The sequence below is a fragment of the Anabrus simplex genome, chromosome 1 (genome assembly GCF_040414725.1).
Source record: "Anabrus simplex isolate iqAnaSimp1 chromosome 1, ASM4041472v1, whole genome shotgun sequence".
In the NCBI taxonomy this organism is placed as follows: domain Eukaryota; kingdom Metazoa; phylum Arthropoda; class Insecta; order Orthoptera; family Tettigoniidae; genus Anabrus; species Anabrus simplex.
The window spans coordinates 368,364,464-368,383,758 of NC_090265.1; the positions used below are offsets into that span (position 1 = coordinate 368,364,464).

At 38.5% G+C, this 19,295-nt stretch overlaps 1 protein-coding gene across 1 annotated transcript in view; it reads left to right on the forward strand.

Moving 5' to 3' along the window:
- Positions 1 to 1,988: 1,988 nt before the first annotated feature.
- Parp1 (Poly-(ADP-ribose) polymerase) overlaps positions 1,989 to 19,295 on the forward strand; it is a 271,411-nt gene continuing 254,104 nt past the window's right edge. The window contains exons 1-2 of the mRNA XM_067134916.2: positions 1,989 to 2,122; positions 2,564 to 2,705. Coding sequence (XP_066991017.2) covers positions 2,000 to 2,122; positions 2,564 to 2,705 — 265 coding nt within the window. The 5' untranslated portion in view covers positions 1,989 to 1,999. The remainder of the gene's footprint in view (positions 2,123 to 2,563; positions 2,706 to 19,295) is intronic.

Genomic DNA, 19,295 nt, shown 5'->3' on the forward strand with positions numbered 1-19,295 from the left:
AAAATTTTCAATAAAAACATCACTACACGAACATTTCCTAATCAAACCAAACCAACAGAAGGAACTAAACAAATTCTTCGTAAATGCTCGTGTTTACATTCGAACAAACCGATAGGGACGCCATTTTAGCTAATATCTGTAACTACAGTAGATAATATCGTACATGGAGAACAAAAACTCTTTCAGGACTTCACCGAAGAGGAAGTAAAAAATTCCATAAGGGACTTGAAGGCTAAGAAAGCTGCAGGAATTGATGGCATTTTCAACGAATATATACAAACTACAGAAAATATACTACTAACAACGTGGACATCGCTCTTCAATAAGTGCGTGGAAATAAACGAAATTCCCGACACCTGGCGACACTCAATGATGAAGATCTTAAATAAAGGAAAGGGAAACACGTGTGTCCTAGCTTCGTACCGTGGAATTGCCTTAGAAAGCAATATCTTTAAACTCTTTACCAGGTTACTAACAACGAGACTGATAGAAGAGGTAGACCACGCCTTACCGGAAGAGAAATTCGGCTTTCGACGAGGGAGATCTACAATTGATGCGATAAAGAATCCGATTGACGACATAACGAATACCCTCAGACATCCAAAACGGAAACTTTACGCGATCTTCGTAGACTACAACAAAGCGTTCGACCTAGTGGACAGGGAAAAGCTACTGAAGAAACTGGGAAACATAACAGGATATATGAATCCTTTAACGAACATCGTTAGGACTATTCTTGCTTATAATTACATCTCTGTAAACGATAACGTCTCTATCTCGAATCCCATAACGCAGATGAACGGAGTACTACAGGGTGACCCAATGAGTTCCATACTCTTCAATATAGCGGTCTCAGACCTAATACCCACTATAAAGGTCGAAGGCGACGAGGTACATATATACATGTATGCAGATGACATGGTACTCGTACCGGTATCAAAAACACACGAAAAACTGCAGGCTGCTTTCAACAAGCTGAACATTTGGGCAGAGGACAATAAATTCAGAATTAATCGACAAAAGACAGTACAGCTGATCTTCCGCAAGGGAGGCAGAACAGCATTAAAAGAGAAAATTCAGTATGAAAATGGAGGAGAAAGAACTTTAAATATTTGGGCATTACATTACAGACGTCAGGAACTACTTATACCAGACACATCAAGGATAGAGTGGCTGCGGCCGTAATAGCAATGAATGACATCTTGATCTTACGCAAACTTTCGGTTGAAGTCGCAATGAAATTGTTCCATGCAAAAACATCTCCGATAATGACGCATGGACTAGAATTGATATGGGAACATCTCAGTAAAGGAAATATTCGAGACATTGAAAGTGTAAAAGCAATCTACATGAAAAAGGTATTATGTTTCTCCAAATTCACTCCTTCAAGACTATGTTACGAGCTGACAAGAGAACTCTTCTATACAGAAGAACTACGTCACAAACTAATATTGCCGTCTACAGACGCATTCAACCAGTTACAAACAGAGCTGCAAACCAAGAAGGGAGATATATGGGAAACATTTTACACCACAGAGGCTATGGCCAGTACGGATTGGATGAAGGCAAACTATTAACTCAGGCACATAGTGACTAGATTAGCAACACACGGTTTTCATAATCGTGTGTGTACTAACAAAACTTTCCACACCCCGATAAAGTAATGTATAAGTGTTCTGTGCGAGAAAACTTGCGACTTATATCATGTGATGACGTGTACTAAAAGACAGATGGGACTAACCAAATTCTGTTTGATGTAATTAGTCATGTAAACATATTTTAATGGCCATTGGTCATTGGCTGCAGTAAAATCTTTATTATAGCTGCAACAAGTACTTTGTGAACCCGTATGTCAAGTCTGGTAAGTCTCGTGTTCTGTGGAGCGACGCATCAACTCGGCCGTGGTGACAGCCTCTTTTGAAATTTCGCGTAAATTTTACAGGTTGTCCAACTTGAGCGACTAATTATTGCTGGTTGAAATAGTTTGACACGTGAGAGTATGGCAGAGGAAATTGTAGATTTGCCGTACAGGGCTGAATATTCGAAAAGTGGCCGTGCGTCATGCAAAGCATGCAAGACTCCGATTGCAAAAGATGTACTCCGTTTGGCAGTTATGGTTCAAGTAAGTATTTGTTGATATGAACCGCAGTTAAAACTATACGTTTCCCGCCATAACCGTCCGGCTTTTAAGTTTTTGAGAATGAAATATTTTTGAAAACTTTCTTAAGTGTAATTTTTTCATTTTGTTTCTCTTCTAATATTGTAGTGTGCTTAACATTTGTGGATGACATTTAGTTTAATTTGTCAGTTGTTGATTTTTTCTATTTTATTACTGTATTCTTCGAGCAGGATTACTCATGACAGAGTTTACTTGTATTACTTTTCCATTTGTTTATTTATTTATTTATTTATTTATTTATTTATTTATTTATTTATCCATCCATCCATCTACCCATCCATTGAATGTGTGTGTGTGGTTTTGACATATTCCAACTATGTCATTACTTCTAATTCAAATCTAGTCTTATGTCTAACCTGTGACTGATTTTCTTCTTTGTTTTAGTCGCCAATGTTCGATGGAAAGATACCTCATTGGTATCATTTCATGTGTTTCTTTGGGAAACAGAGACCAAAGACTGTCGGAGACATCTCTCACTTTGAGTCCTTGAGATGGGAAGATCAAGAAAAGATCAGACAAAAGATAGGTTTGTACTGTATTGTTGTTTGTTTATACTGGGTTTTCATTGTTGATAGACCTGCAATTTTTCTTTTGCCAAATTGATATTTTGATGTATCAAAATACTCTTATTTAAACAAGCACTTCAGCAATTGACGTCACTACAGGTGGGGGCATAAAGTAGGTAGAACCATAAAATATATCTTCGTTATCTCCTGCCTGTTATAAGAAACAGCTATGAGGGTCAACCCTCTAAAGCTGCCAGCTTGAGATTATGGGTTCAGGACAGCGGGATTTCTTTTTGAGTGGCAATGCTTTATCTTGTGTCAACCTCCCCTCTTAGACTATTTCTTTCCTAGATCTACCTGCCTGTGGGCAACTTCTGTTTTCTTCTAGGCGTGCTAAATGGTGGTACTTCTGTAGAGTGTTTGCGGTCGAAGTTGGTAATAAAACATAAACATATAAAAGAATACCCGAAGTATGTAGAGGCGAGGTCATTCTTTTATACTTGCATGCAACCCGCCAATCTTTCTCTAGGAGTATTCTTACTTATATTGAAGAATTAACCCTCGGATACTTGCGCGGGCTACAGGTGTAGCCCACTGATTTATTTTGTTGTAGTACAGAGTATATTCGTTGATAGGAATATTGATACTCCTGCCTTCCAATGTTGCAATTAACTGGCGAGTGTGTTTTTGGCTTGACTAAACACGCCATCTAGGCACAAGACGGATTAGAAGTGGTCTGGGCTACAATGGTAGCTGGCGCGAGCACTGCTGTTTCAGTGCTGACACTGAGCGAGCAAAGGAAATGTCGCCGCGCAGGCGGCCAAGTAGATGACTTTCAAATCAGTCAGTCAGTGGTTAGATGAAAGTAATGATAGTATTGTTAGCGGTGATAGTGACGATAGTGAACAGGATATACTTACACACGAAATACACCAAACTGAATCTGAAGAAGGTACAAGCAGTGAGGAAGGTACCCCGACCGATTGTCCAGCGAAAAATGACGATACAGGTATCGGCAGCAATAATTCCAGATTATTCACTGCCAAGGACAATTTCAAGTCGGTAAGGATCATCCACGTACTAATGTGCGTACAAGAGCCCATAATATGATCGTGCACTTTCCTGGCCCTAAGGGAATTGCTTGTAGTGTGAAAACTGAACTTGAATATTTAGAACTTTTATAGATAGAAATATAATACAAATGATTACCACAGCGACAAATATTTATATAGGTGAGTTGAGAGACAAGTTTGATCGTGATCGTGATGCACAATTTACCCACACAGAAATACGTGCTTTGATAGTGCTAAAATTCCTTAAAATGTTCAGAGAAGCTCGAAGGCAGTTTTTTAACCTGATATTGTTTTTATTTATTTACCATTCAAATATGTTCTTATTTAGGTATATACATAAATTTAAAAGCTGTACTTTTTTATTTCTCTTTTCATGGTAGGTTACCCTTAGTGTGAGGTGCAATCAAATTTTTTTTCAAGGGTTTGTATTCTCTCTTCTCAACAAAAGAAAAACCTATGTATGGTATTCAAATTTGGCTTAGAATATTTACATATACAGTGAAACCTTGGAATGCGAGTAACTTGGTCTACGAGTGTTTTGCAAGACGAGCAAATATTTTAAATAAATTATAACTTGATAAGCGAGTGAGGTTCCGCAATACGAGCATCATGTGTGCCTATGTTTTCCCTCCCCTGTTCGTTTGTTGAATGGATGAACGAGAACTTTGGTCCTGTAGTGAAGACATACATTTCAGAAAATAATCTGTCGCTCATAGTCTTGCTGGTTATGGACAATGCTCCTGCTCATCCTCCAGGTCTTGAGGCCTTAAAGACGACTTACTGGAGGAATTCAAGTTCGTTAAGTTTAAGTTCCTTCTTCCCAACACTACTCCAGCCTGTGGATCAGCAAGTCATTTTGAACTTCATGAAGCTAAACACCAAAGCATGATTTCAGCGATGCTTCGAAGTGACCGAAGAAACAAACATTACCCTCCGAGAGTTTGGGAGAAGTCATTTCCCCATCGTGAACTGCCTGAAGATCATCGATAAAGCCTGGAGTCGCCAAGAGAACTCTCACTTCCGCTTGAGGAAAGCTGTGGCCTAAGTGTGTTTTTAGATGTGACTTTGAGGGGATTGTTGGTGACAGTGAGCCGCCGATTACCAATGAAATTGTGTCGTTAGGGAAGACTATGGCTATGGGGCTGGAGGTGAATGACAAGGACATTCAAGAGCTGGTGGAAGAACATAGCTAGGAACTGCCCACCAACGAACTGATGGACCTGCATCGTGAACAACAGGAGGAGGTTATGGAGATCTCGTTCGGGGAAGAGGAGGAGGCAAAGTCAATGGAATCTCTCACTTCAACTGAGATTCTGAAGTGTAAAATGTGGGAAATGGTGCAAAATTTTGTAGAAAAACACCACCTGAATGAGGCTGTAACAGTGCGAGCGACAAAATGTCACATTTTCGTGAAATCCTCAAAGGGAGGCAAAAGCAACAGTCATTGAAGATGTTCCTCATTAAAGTTGAATGAAATGAAAACAATTCCAGTGAGCCAACAGATAGCAGTGATTCCGTTGGTGAAATTCGTGCTACACAGTAACTCTTCTCATGTCATCTCTCGTCTCCCTCACACCAACAATGATTCTATTGTAAGGAAAAGTGCACTTTAATTTGTTTTACGTTGTATTTTGTTTTAGAAATGGTATGTGAATAAATATTTTTGTGTTGTAGACGAATTATCCGTGTTTCAATTGTTTCTTATGGGAAAACTTGCTTTGATATACGAGCATGTTGCTGGAACGAATTATGCTCGCAATCCAAGGTTCCACTGTACTACTATTTGAGGTATTATTACCAAAGAAACTTAAAAACAGCGCATATGAATCATTCATATTGAATTTCAGTTTGGGCTACATATGTAGCCCGCGCGAGTAACACTGCGTCTATTCCTAGCGCGAGTGTCCGAGGGTTAAAATGAAGGCACTAAGCTTGATCCACCAGTTCAATACAGTACAAATGACAATAACAGGACATATTTCTACCCTGATTGGGCCTTCTTCAGCTGAATAATTAAGCTAAAATGATGGGACAAATTGATGACAATCCTGAAGAAACATGGAGTTGATTGGAGGGATAGAAGGCTAATAAAGAATTTGTATTTAAACCAGAGAGCAAGAGTGAGAATAGGAGATGAGTTGAGTGAAGAAATTGAATTAGGAAGAGGTGTAAGACAGGGCTGCTCTTTATCACCAACACTGTTCAACATCTATCTCGAAGAAATAATCAATGAAAGTTTTAATGGAAATAGTGGAGGTTGTGTAGGAGGTAGGAGAGTAGAATGTATAAGATTTGCCAGATGATATGGTTGTGATGGGAGAAAGCAAACGTGAAATGATACAAATGTTAGATAAACTCAACATGAAACTAGAAGAATATGGAATGAGAATTAATAAGAAGACCAAAAGTATGATAATTGGAGGAAAAGGTAGAAGTTGTCATATTAGTATAGGAGGAGAAGAAATAGAGCAAGTCAGTAACTTCAAGTATTTGGGAAGTATGATCAGAGATAATATGTATTGCACAACAGAAATTAAGAAAAGAATTGCCATAGCAAAAGAAGGCTTTAGGAAAAAAATCAAAATTATTTTTTGGACCACTAAACAAAGATTTGAGGAAAAGACTTGCTAAGTGTTCCATTTGGAGCATAGCGCTGTATGGTGCAGAGACTTGGACATTGAGAAAGAAAGATGAGAGAAGATTGGAGGCACTAGAGATGTGGGTATGGAGGAGAATAGAACGAGTGAAATGGGAAGGCCGGGTAAGGAATGAGGAGGTATTACGAAGAGTTGGAGAAGAACGAAGTATGTTACAAACCATTAGAAGGAGAAAAATGAACTGGATCGGACATTGTTTGAGGAGGGACTGTTTACTGAAAGAAGGAATAGAAGGAATGGTGAAAGGCAAACGGGGGAGAGGAAGGAAAAAATATCAAATGTTGGACAATATCCAAGGAAATAAATATTCGGACATGAAAAACTTGGCGCAGGACAGGCAACAGTGGAAGAGGTTCATCCCATGACAAGACCTGCCATAAGGCAGAACATCTAGATAGATAAACAAAATAGAATAGGTATCACTTTATAACCAGCATATTACTGAGCAAGTGGCCGTGCGGTTAGGGTTACACAGCTGTGAACTTGCATTCTGGAGATAATGGGTTCGAACCCCACTTTCGGCAGTCCTGAGGATGGTTATCCTTGTTTTTCCATTTTCACATCAGGCAAATGCTGGGGCTGTACCTTAATAAAGGCCATGGCTGCTTTCTTCCCATTCCTAGCCCTTTCCTATCCCATCATTGCCATAAGACCTATCTGTGTGTGTGTGTGTGTGACGTAAAGCAAATAGTAATAATAGTAATAATAACAATAACCGGCATATTAATATTGGTCAACAAGTCCTAACATAAAAGTCCCAAAAATGAGATAATTTTACAACATATTATAAAATAGGATAATGTCATCTTTATTCATTCAGTGGGTGGTGTACCTGTGCTTCGTTACAGAATTCTACATTGTATACAGAATTCTAAGTAGTGTACACATTGTGAGTAAGATTATATTAAATTGCATAACTCTGAACATTACTCCAGAAATGCGATGGGGAAATCACCATATGTCTTTTCTGATGTGAAGCCTGGGTTAGGAATTTTCATTGCAATGGCAGGCCCTCTTGCCTGCTATCAGTCACAATCAAGTTAGGGAGTTTTCAGTTCTGTGGCAGGTCCACTTGCCTACTGCCAGTCACAATTGAGTTGGGCTGTTTTCATTGTAATCATAGACACTCGCTCTGTACCTGCCCTTTTACATCATCAGAAAGGCTATCTTAATGGTTTTCCCTACTGAAATCAAGATTGATCATTACAGTGACATCAGTAGGAATGTCGCGATTAAAGGTAGTGCTATCATATGAAATACACGATCAAATGAAAACCTACACATTCTCTCACCTTTAACGAACAGTATTACGTTGCCGATCTAATAGTCCAAAGTTCTAGAGCTGGAATGACCAGGCTGCAGACAGCCGTAAACACTCCTCTGCCATTATTCAGTAAAGTGTGTGCACTGCTCATTCCAATCAGCGCCTCAGAGTAGGGATTGAATAGCTGGAATGCTATGATGAACCAGTGTATTATGTACCAGTAGTATCAGAAACTTTATGAAGCAGCACCTACTTTCTGCTAATATTCAGGCAGGCTGTTGTACTTGGAAATCCCATCATTACTTTAGCCCTCGAGACAAGACTTAACACTCGCGGAACAACTCGTTTGTTTACACGCTCACGGCCTTCTCGGGAAGGATGTTGTCAAGCGGTGCTCAGTGCTGCCAACCTCTGTACTTAGGAACTAATGAGTGAGTGGTGCTTTCATAGCTGCTGGTGTTGATTATTGTTACACGATTGGTGAGGACTTGTTCTTACCGTGCGGACGGTTATGATAGGACCTGGACAAGACAGTTGGTCTGGAGTGGTTCTTGTTGTGTTGATGGTTAGGATAGGATCTGGACAAGACCTGTGATATAGGGACAAGCAAAGGGGGTCAGGGGGCGTAAGCCCCTACTTTAGAAGCTGCGAAGCGGTTCTAGGCCTCTAGTTTCGTGTGGAAACACGATTAGTCTGGACTGGTTCTTGCCATGCGACAGTTAGGATAGGACCTGGACAAGACCATTGGTCTGGAGTGGTTCTTGCCATGCGGACGGTTAGAATATAACCTGGACAAGACCTGTGATATAGGGAGTGCTTTTATTGTGCTAGTGTTGGTAACTGATTATGATTAACATTATTGACTGGAATAAGATCACGTGCCACTTTATGTTGCCCAATTGGAATTCAAGTAGCTACTTCAGAAATGGAAATGGCATGTAATACTCCTCATTAGGTTATAAAGGGGCAGGATGGTGGGTTCCTGGACATCTCAATGAACACATCTCTCCTCTGAGACGCAGTCCAAGTAAGATTTCATTAATTTCCACTTACTTATAACATTAAATATCGTGTCTCTAGGGCTGGAGCTTTACCGTTCTGCCATCTATCAGAGATGAGTAGCAGCAGAATAGATGAAGCACCTCACAACACACAGTGGTCAATGTAAGATTATTGTTGAACAATTTTATGAGCTTTCGATAATGTAGGCTTTCACACTTAAATTTTAAAGGGGATCCATGGGCTGTGAACGTTCAGAGTGTGGGTAGGCAACCACAGGGCCCTTATCTGAGTCCTGGCATTGCTTCCACTTACTTGTGCCAGGTTCCTCACTTTCATCTGTCCTATCCGACCTCCCTTGGTCAACTCTTGTTTTCTGACCCACCAGTATTATGTATGGAGGCCTAGAGAGTTTTTAATTTTTACGCCCTTCATGGCACTTGTCTTTCTTAGGGTGATACCTTCATTTTTCGAAGTGTCGACCCTTTCCTCTCTTTGATTATATAGAGGATGGTTGTCTACTTGTACTTCCTCTGAAAATAATAATCACCACCACATCTCGATCATAATCGGTACAGTAAAACTGAATAAGACATAGGCCTAAATGATTGGAAATTGGATTCTCTATAACTTTTGTTATTAGTACTTTTCAATAGGACCAATAACATAGGTATTTAAAAATTAAATTTTAGGTACATTCCCCTAAACTACCATTTCATCCAGGGTGAATAAAATTATTTATACCCTAGACTGTAGTTCCTTATTCCCAGGCTTCACATACTGGTTTTCATTAAGTTCTGTTTTCCCATTTTCTTGTGGCTCAGTGTTGATGTGGACTTAGCACAAAAAATTCAAATTCAAGAATATCTCTGCTATCATAGCCAGTATTGTAAAAATGTGTAAGACATAAATGATCAGAAATTTAATTCCATTTAACTTTTGTGATATAGTATTTATCGATAGAACCACTAATAACATAAATATTTGAGAATTAAATTTTAGGCCTTCCCCTAAACTGCCATTTTAATTAGCATAAAATTATTTAAGCCGGATTATAGTGGTGTATTCCCTCACTGTACATACTGATTTTCATTAAATTCTCTTCAGCCGTTTTCTCGTGATGTGCATACATACAAACAGGACAGAGATGACGGAAAATTAAAACGTGCATTTTAAATTCTGAACATTGTACAGACAAAACTCTGATTTTATATACATAGCTTATAAAACAAATACGAATCTTAAAAAGCGTCAACCTCATGAAATTCGACTGAAAATACTGGTTGCACAAAAATTACAAGTAATTAAAATTAAAAGTCCACAAGTAATAAAATAGTTTGAAAGAACACTGGAATGTCTATCCTGAGTAACAAGTTAAACATTCTTGTATTTAATCTCCGTTGAGCAGAAGCGCGCGTGCACAATCAGGTAATACACAGTCTGCCGATCTGTACGCCGTGTACAGTCCTGCTACTCTCCAGACACTGACTGTCTGTGGCTAGCCTCCCTTTTTATAGCTCGGGTGATGTGCACCAGGATATTCGAGATGTGGCCAGCGACTGAATATTAGTAGCACTCCCAGAAACCCGCAAGGAGTACCGCAAGAGGCTACCATGGGGCTGGCATGTAACGTTATTTATATCACAGAAGAACTATATATAACACAATAAAAATGACTTGAACAAGATCCTAACTTGCAACCTTCGAATAATTAAGCGAGTGCTTTTCTGCTGGTCCACAATGATGCAAGTGTGTAATGGACTTGTATAACAATTCTCTAAACCCATGTGTAATAGTGAAAGTATTGAGCTCGATTAATATGTGTTTTATTATTATTATGACTTCTGAGATGTGGTTACGAAGTTGTTTAAGTCTATTATTATTATTATTATTATTATTATTATTATTATTATTATCATTATCATCTGCATAGTCATGTATTACAGGTTGTCATTACAGACTTTATTTGGTACAATTCCTAGTCGTATCATTTATTATTCGTGTGTTGTATGGTCTGTCTTCTGTAACAAAAAATGTGAAGTTATGTCACGCTACTTCTCCTGTATGTTTATTAATACGACTTTATTAATGTAAAAACACATTATTAATAGTATATAATTTATTATTACATGTAAATATGATGTATAAATCCGATGTAATGTTGTGCAACACAGGGTAATAGTCTAGAACATCGCGTCCTTGTCACTCAAGCTTTACAGAATGTTCTATCCATTTATACATAGGTAGAGCCCTGCACGTTAGTGTCTTGGCGGATACAAATTATATGTCAGTGTGGATAATTTTGCTGATTTCTAAATAATGGCGGTTATTGATTTTCAGTCACGTATACTCTTATTTTTGCGTGTGGTTAGGCGACCCTTGACAGCGGTAAGGGAGAATGGTATATAAAGAGTCTTGAGACCATAAAGCTGTAAATCTGACCACCTAAGCCTAACTGGCTCCTGCCTGCAATTAATGGAAGGAAGGAATAAATCAATACGTCGGTAGTTGTCGCAAGAGGAAATCCCTCATAAAACTGTGACTGTAGGGGTTCTGGTGCCAGGTCTATTGTATTATGTTAACAGATCTATTCGGTTCAATACTTTGGGTGCATTATACTGTAGTTACATATTTACAGTATCCGCGGATAACCATTCGCGGATGCAAGTGCGGATGTGGATATTATTTTGTATATCTGTGCAGGGCTCTCTATACATAGGTTATTGGAGACTGGAGAAGATAGGAGAAAGCATGTTCGCGGATGCGGGTGCGGTTGAAGGAAGTGCGGATGTGGATATTATTTTGTATATCTGTGCAGGGCTCTCTATACATAGGTTATTGGAGACTGGAGAAGATAAGAGAAAGCACGTTGTGTCATACTTTTCTAGAAGCCCGGCCAGGCAAGGTATAAAGAGACAGTCCTGGGTTGTTGAGTTAGCGAGAGTTGTTAGTGAAAGTCGTTAGTCGAGTACGTGAACTCATGTTGTGATTTTGTTGTGTTGGTAGTTTGACATACTAATGTGGCAGTCTTCTTCTTCTTCTTCTTCGACTCAGTTCAAGATGGAGGTTTATTAATGTGTGTGTATAATGTGTATATAATTTGTAAATAAAACAGTGTACACAATTGACAGCATCTCGTGTGTGCGTCTTTGTGAATAGATAATTGGCGACCACGTGACAGGATTGAAGAATAATTTTCGGTGGTGAATAAGAGTACAGTTTAAGTGGAAATTGGAAGACAATTGAAGTGATACTGGATTATATGTATGTAAAACAACTTCAGGACGAACTTGCAAAATTAAATCTTCCGACGAATGGCAGTAAGGGTACATAGAAGGCATGGCTAGAAGAAGACCTCATTAAAAACGGAGAAGGTCCCGAAAGGTTTTTTATCGAGGTGGACGAACAACTGGACTCGTCATCGGAAGATGAGGTAAATATGACCTCAACGTGTTCCAACATAATGAGCATGATACACACACTCAATTCCTTCTTAACATAACACAGTGTTCTCTCCAGAAGTTTTCTTCAGCCGGGTGGCAGGAATGAGTAGTCGGGCGAGGATCGCTTTCTTGCCCCCTGTCTACCAGGTTCGCGCCTTTAAACGTGTTTATTAACTGAGTTGGTCGTGAATGTATTATGTATTTGTCTGATGTTAAGCATTCGCAGTTCCAGTCATGGTTTATTAACGAGAAATTAAAGGTAGTTGAATTTCGTTTCACAAGTTTCCAGTGAATGTTCATTGTTCGAAACCTTGTACAGAGGAAGTATTACGCATGAGATACGACTTCAAGCTGATGAAATTAGGCCTCTGTTCCTAAGTTTTGATCTGAGTTACGTCATAAGAATCGGGCGATCCCAAAATTTGTCACTGGACTTTTTGCAAACAATTCTACCGTGACCGGCAATCATTTGAGAGGCCTCTTCAAACTCAGAAATCTTAAATTAGGAAACCAATCAGAAAAAATAATTTGCCCAAGAAATTTGGAGAAAATGAATGTAGCAAGAGCTAAAAATATTGTATTTTCCCCTGAAACAATCTCTGGTTTGAAAAGTATGGAGGTGGTTTGTCCCGAGAGCATTAAACACAGTTTAAAATAAACCATTTTTTAATGGAGCATTTTATGAAATTGTTCTATGCTCATGACGTCTGCAACACCTCACATGGGACATATTCCAGAAATGAGAACAAACTAGCATCTTTTAGTACCACTGAAGATAAACGCCTCAGTTGGTTAATCAACAATTTCCTGTCATATATATTAAGAAAATTCAAATGCATTCAGAGAAAGTAAAAAAGATTCATGAGGGAAATGTATCAGGCATAGATCTTGACTACCCAATCCACTGTGGCGTGCGTGAAATACCTCACAAGTATATATTTGCATTATACATTGACGAGGAACCTAACAAGCGATGACATTGAGCTCTCCTTCAGCTACCTAAGACGCCAGGCGGAATAAAAATAACATTATCGTTAGTGTGGCAAAAGAACAAACAGACTGTAAAGGCTGTTTAGAACATATCTCTTCTCCAGCTACTGAAAGTCCAACATTGTGTCTTATTCGTTTTATAAGATCGAGGAGCCCTCAGATACCAAAAATCATTGTCTGAGGCAATTCTGCAGTGAATGATGGAATTTGTCACCTCCGCTACGCAGTACTTGCCGTGAAGAGAGTTACTAAAAGGTGTGCTTTTTTTTTTTCGAAAGACATGTTCAACAGTGAAATTAAGTGTAGAAAGTGTAAAGACGACAAACCACCTCTTTTTCTACTATGAACATTTCTGAGACCTCTATTAGACAACATTTCTTTGAGCCACTCAACCAGAAGAGAGAAAGTTTTGAAACTTGATAAGAAGCCGCTCAAAAGATAGTTTTGAAACTTCAATGACATATCCAAGCCAATACAGCACCGCTCTATAAATAAAATACTATCAACACTCGCAAAAACATTTCTTTTTATTTTTCATTTTTTAAAATTTTTCTTTTTATTAAGGATATAATTTACTTATTGACATATACGGTCATGCGAATACAAGGGGGCAAGAACGCAACCCTAGCAGCTGAATGGTGAACTAGGATGTTACCTGTTTCCATGACTGCATTTCAGGGCCTTGTATTATAGCGTAGGCAACGGATTTTATAATCACATTATGACATAATTTGGCAATTCCTCTTCTTATCTGCTGGATGGCATCATGTGTAGGAGCTGGGAGTTGCGCAGACAGCGTTAATACAGTATTAACACAGTAGATTATACAGTCATTCAATTTTTTTATTTTCGCCTCTTAGTTACGCAAATACAGTAGAGACTGTATTAGGTTACGCGTAACATTACACAGCGGACGGAGGTGATTCAGGCGCGCGCGCTAAGAAAATGAATGGATCTCTTCGCAGCTATCAGTGTAATAAGAAGTTCTGTTGTGATCTGTGTTTTTTCTTGAAGTCATTCATGGTTTGTTAGGTATATTTACGCAAATTTACACGTGCGATTTCAAATATTAATTTTCGTATTTTCTTGTTTGTGAACTGTTTTTTTGTTTTTTGTTCAACACCATGGGTAAGCCAAACTATCAGCAAAACTACCGTAAAGACTGGGAACATCAGTTTAAATGGTTAAGATCGGTAGATTCTGATAACTCCAAAGCCTACTGCATCTACTGTAAAACAGAACTGTATGCTAAATATAATGATTTAACCTCTTAACATACCAATTATTTACAAAATTGTGATCTTTTTTTTTACCTAACTTTTTAATTGTTAAAATGGGCTATTTATTGAAAACTAATGACAGTGGTAACAATAAAAATACATTTTTTGAACTTAGCAATGAAATATAAGCCACCGAAAAGTTCCTGCTTTAAAATCCCGAGTATACTCGTGATATTTTTTATGGGTTCTAAAATAAATAACACAGCACTAAACAGATGGCAAGTAATACAACATGACACTCAATACTGTTCAAATGTTTGTGGCTTTGTGAAATGCCCTAAAACAATGATCAACACACAATGCTACATCGGTGGAAAGCCGCGAAAACGAACTGCCTGAGTCGCCGACATCCACTACGGTTGAGTCAGAGACATCTGTTGGCAAAAATAGGACCCTAAAGTAATAATTTCATAAACATCTGGCGGAAATATTTAGAAACAACAAGAAACGAGTATATTCGGGCTTTTAAATTAGGTACCGACCAATGAGCGACATTCCCGAGTATACTCGGGATTTTATTTTATATAAATATATAAAACCCCGAGTATACTCGTGCTTTCATGTTAAGAGGTTAAAAAAACATTCTGAAACTCAAACATAAAATGCGATCAGGGCCGTTTATCTCGCCACTGCAGAAAAAAAATACCATTTACGAGAGTAAACGTAAGTTCTTCTAGGACTGAAGGAAGTTTGGCATTGTTTATTGCAGAGCACTGTTCATTGTTGGCTGTAGATCACTTGTCAGAACTGTGTGTTAACAATTTTGGCGATAGTTGTAAAGCAGCAGATCTCCGTTTACACAGAACAAAATGTACTGAAGTAATAAAACATGTACTAGAACCACATTTTGTTGAGGACATAGTTTCTGATATTGGTGATCAGGGTTACATTTTAGTAATAGATGAGGCGACAGATATATCAGTTACTAAGTTGTTGGGTGTCATAATTCGTTACTTCAGCGTCAGTATCAAGATTTTTTGGTTTGGTAGACTTACCAAATGGCACAGCACCAGCTATTGTTAACGCAATAGGAATACTCTTACAGCAACTGCAAAGGAGGCCTGCTAATTTATTAGGTACCGGTGTAGACAACACTTCCGTGAACAATGGGGTATTTTGAACTTGTAAAAAAAGAGTTTAATATTCCTCATTTGAAAATGATTAGGTGCGTGTGTCATTCCATACAGCTACTGATAGCTGTTTCTCATGCTACGGAAGACACTTTGCCATGTAATGTTGACTTCATTGTCCATGAAAGTTACCTTTGGTTTGCTCATTCCAGCAAGAAACAGGGCATTTACAATGCAATAAATAGTGAAGAGCCTTTCCAACTTCTAAAAGTTTGTGAAACAAGATGGTTATCCACTGAACCTGCTGTTTGGCGAATTGTTGAACAGTGGGATGAGCTGAAATTACACTTCGATATAGTAAGGACACAAGAAAAATGTTATACTTCAGAGATGTTATTCCAAGTGTACTCTGATTTATCAAACAGATTGTTCATGACTTATCTAAAAAGTATTCTGCATGAGGTCCAAAAAGTAATTAAAGTATTTGAATCTGAAATTGCAGACCCCACTCGTTTACTTGATGATCTCATGAATCTTATACAGTTTTTAGGAAGGAAAATCCTAAACCCAACTGCTCCATTTGATCTGTTTTCTCCATCAACTGAGATTGATAGTTATGTGGACCCCAAACCCTATCTGGGTCACGAGTTCGAAAAACTTGCGGAAACTCTATCAGTAGAAAAGGTAGAAGTGGTTAGGGGCCGCTGTATTAACTTCACAAAAAAGCTAATTACAGAACTAAAAAATAAGCTACCGAACAATTTTCAAAACCTAAGAAAAATGGCTCTCCTTTCTATTAAAAACTGTCTGAATGTTGTCAAAAACCCAATATTTGAGTTAGCGGAAGATACGGGGTGTAATGTCTCGATGATAGGAAAACTTAAAACGGTCCACCTTTTCAATACAATACAATGTCTCGGATATAGATCACATTGAGAATCAGTGGCTTAATTTAAACGCAATAAAATGGAGTTAAGTTTCAAATACCACAGGTTTCTGGGTAGAGGTGTTACAGTATAGTGATTCGGCAGGACAAAATCCCTTCAGGGAACTAGCTACTTTTGCTATGAAAATTTTGGCTCTACCGCATTCAAATGCCGAAGTAGAAAGGCTCTTTAGTAAACTTGGTATTGTGAAATCTAAAGTGAGAAACAGAATGAAAGTCGAAACAGCAGCATCCATCTGGAACATCAAGAATGCACTTAATTGCCTAGGAAAAACCTGCCATTCCTACGAAATTCCAGAGAAGGTCGTCAGGAAGATAGGAAATAAAATGCTTATTCAACAACGGCTGAACTATTACCTGCTCCATCAACAGCTCAGCAATCTTCCACTTCACAGGTTACATCGTTTGCTAAGGAGGAAATGGAAGACAATGAAGATGGAATATTTTTTTTCTGCATAGGTATGTCCATTTTATTAATGTTTACTGGTAATTTTATGTTAGCGACTTTTCTTAGCGACTTTGACAAAAAATTGACTATTTTTAGAGACTTTCATCAACGAATTTAGCAATATTTTAGGATGTACAGTTGGCAACACTGCATCGTGCTTCGTAGTAGCTGAAAGGCTTTGTGTATGGGTGTGAATAACATAGGCGGTAGTTCTGAAACTCATGGAATTGTGTGAAGAATTTGCAAGCAATTTAGTATTTTTAGTGGTGTTCTAAATGAGTTCAACTAAGAAAAGATATTATCAATCTTTTAGGGAGGGATATTCTGCTGAATTTTCTTGTTTTATACAATCACGGAAAGGCGAAACATTCGCATTCTGTTCCATGTGCTTGAATGATATAAACGTTTCTTAAGGAAAAAGAACAGAATTAGTAAATCACATTAAATCTAACACGTCTCCAGTACAAAATTTGAAGATGGCAGTCCGAAAATTAATTCGTTTTTGTACCCCTTCTATAGCCGACCTTGATATAGTAAGAGCGGATTGCTTGTTCACTTCATTTGTAATTGAACATAATATCTCATTAGCTGCTGCCGATCATGCTGGTGTTCTGTTTAGGAAAATGTTTCCAGGTTCAGAAATAGCAAAAAAACATGGCTGTGCTCGTACGAAAACCACACACATTTTGAAAGAAATTGCTGCGGATTCAAGAAGTGAACTCGTTGGTTAGGCCTACATGCAATGTGAACCATTTTCTTTAGCTACAGGTTGGAGCAATAATAGTAATGCTAAGCTTTACTCTACTGTCATCACCTGTTTTGCGGCAAAGCAGCTCAGTGTTGTCTGTCCCAGCCTTGGTGGGTGATTCACTGGAGTGCAGTATTGGTAATTTCACAGTTAGAATGTTACAAAATACCAACTCAAAATTGTGTAGGCCGAGCTCGATAGCTGCAGTCGCTTAAGTGCGGCCAGTATCCAGTATTCTGGAGATAGTAGGTTCGAACCCCACTGTCGGCAGCCCTGAAAATGGTTTTCCGTGGTTTCCCATTTTCACACCAGGCAAATGCTGGGGCTGTACCTTAATTAAGGCCATGGCCGCTTCCTTCCCACTCCTAGCCCTTTCCTGTCCCATCGTCACCGTAAGACTTATCTGTGTCGGTGCGACGTAAAACAACTAGCAAAAAAAAAAAAAATTGTGTAATTTTAAGGGAAGCACAGTCATCTGTTTTCGTACTGGGCTGCTCATGCCATTTGATCAACTTGGCTGCTGAGAAAGGTGCAAGCAGTTTGCCTGTTAAAGTTGATGACCTATTAGTCGACATCTTCTATTATTTAGAAAAGAGTTGTAAGAGGAAGGAACGCCTCCAGAAATTCCAAGAGCTTCACAACAAGGAAATGAAGAAGGTACTGAAACATATTTGCACAAGATGGCTGTCGTTAGGGAGGTGTCTGCAGAGGCTCTTAAATCAATGGGATCCACTACTTGGTTTCTTTAAGATGACCTGCTTGTTAATGCTCAGTGTGCATCAACCACTAGAATAACATCATTTACGTTCCCAAAAGCCAAGCCTGGTAGTTCGAAAGACCATGAAAAGAGGAAAGCTATTGAGTCATAATTGGTTGCTCCCAAAAGATTTACATGTGTCTCAAAATCTGACACTTCTGTGATAAAGAATAAGAACATCAATCAAAATTGTGAAGAATTTTTTTTTTTTTTGTTCTGTCATCAGGCTTAAATAAGGCATACAGTGCCTTCCTGTATGCTGTCATTCCTTTATTTGAGAACCTCAAAACTACACTTCAGAGCGCTTCCCCTCACATTCATTATCTACTAGAACTAATGACAAAACTGTTAAAGTAGTTGCTTTCCACATTTGTTAAACCAAAAATGATCAAAAGTTCCCTTTGATTAAAAGTTCCATAACATTCTGTTGATAATGAGGGAGGTAGTAATAAGCTAGTCATTGGCGTTGAGACAATGAACTCGGCGAAGAAACTTAATGATAGAGATAAATCAACATTTTTTTCATCTGCCAGGGGTTACTTCTGCATAGCATGTGATTATAGTATGAATAAGTTTCCTCTCAATGATGAAGTACTGAAACATGCAAAGGTTACAAATGTTTCAAAAATTGAAGATGCCCAGTTTTCTTCTGTACAATTCTTTATAGAGAGATTTCCATCATTGGTGCCGAGGAAGGACAGTGAGTTGGTTGAGGATGCAATGAATGTGCTTCAGAACCAATTTGTAGCTTTTTACATTGATGACTGTACTACTGTTAATTGAGAATCTGACAGATGACGCCAAATGGCCTCGCTTGATGATCATTCGTGGTGTTCCTAAGTATATGATATCCAGGATAATGCTTTCTGTTCTTACTCTACTGTACAGCAATGCTGAGTGTGAACATCTGTTCAGCTTGGTGAAAAAGAGCCAAA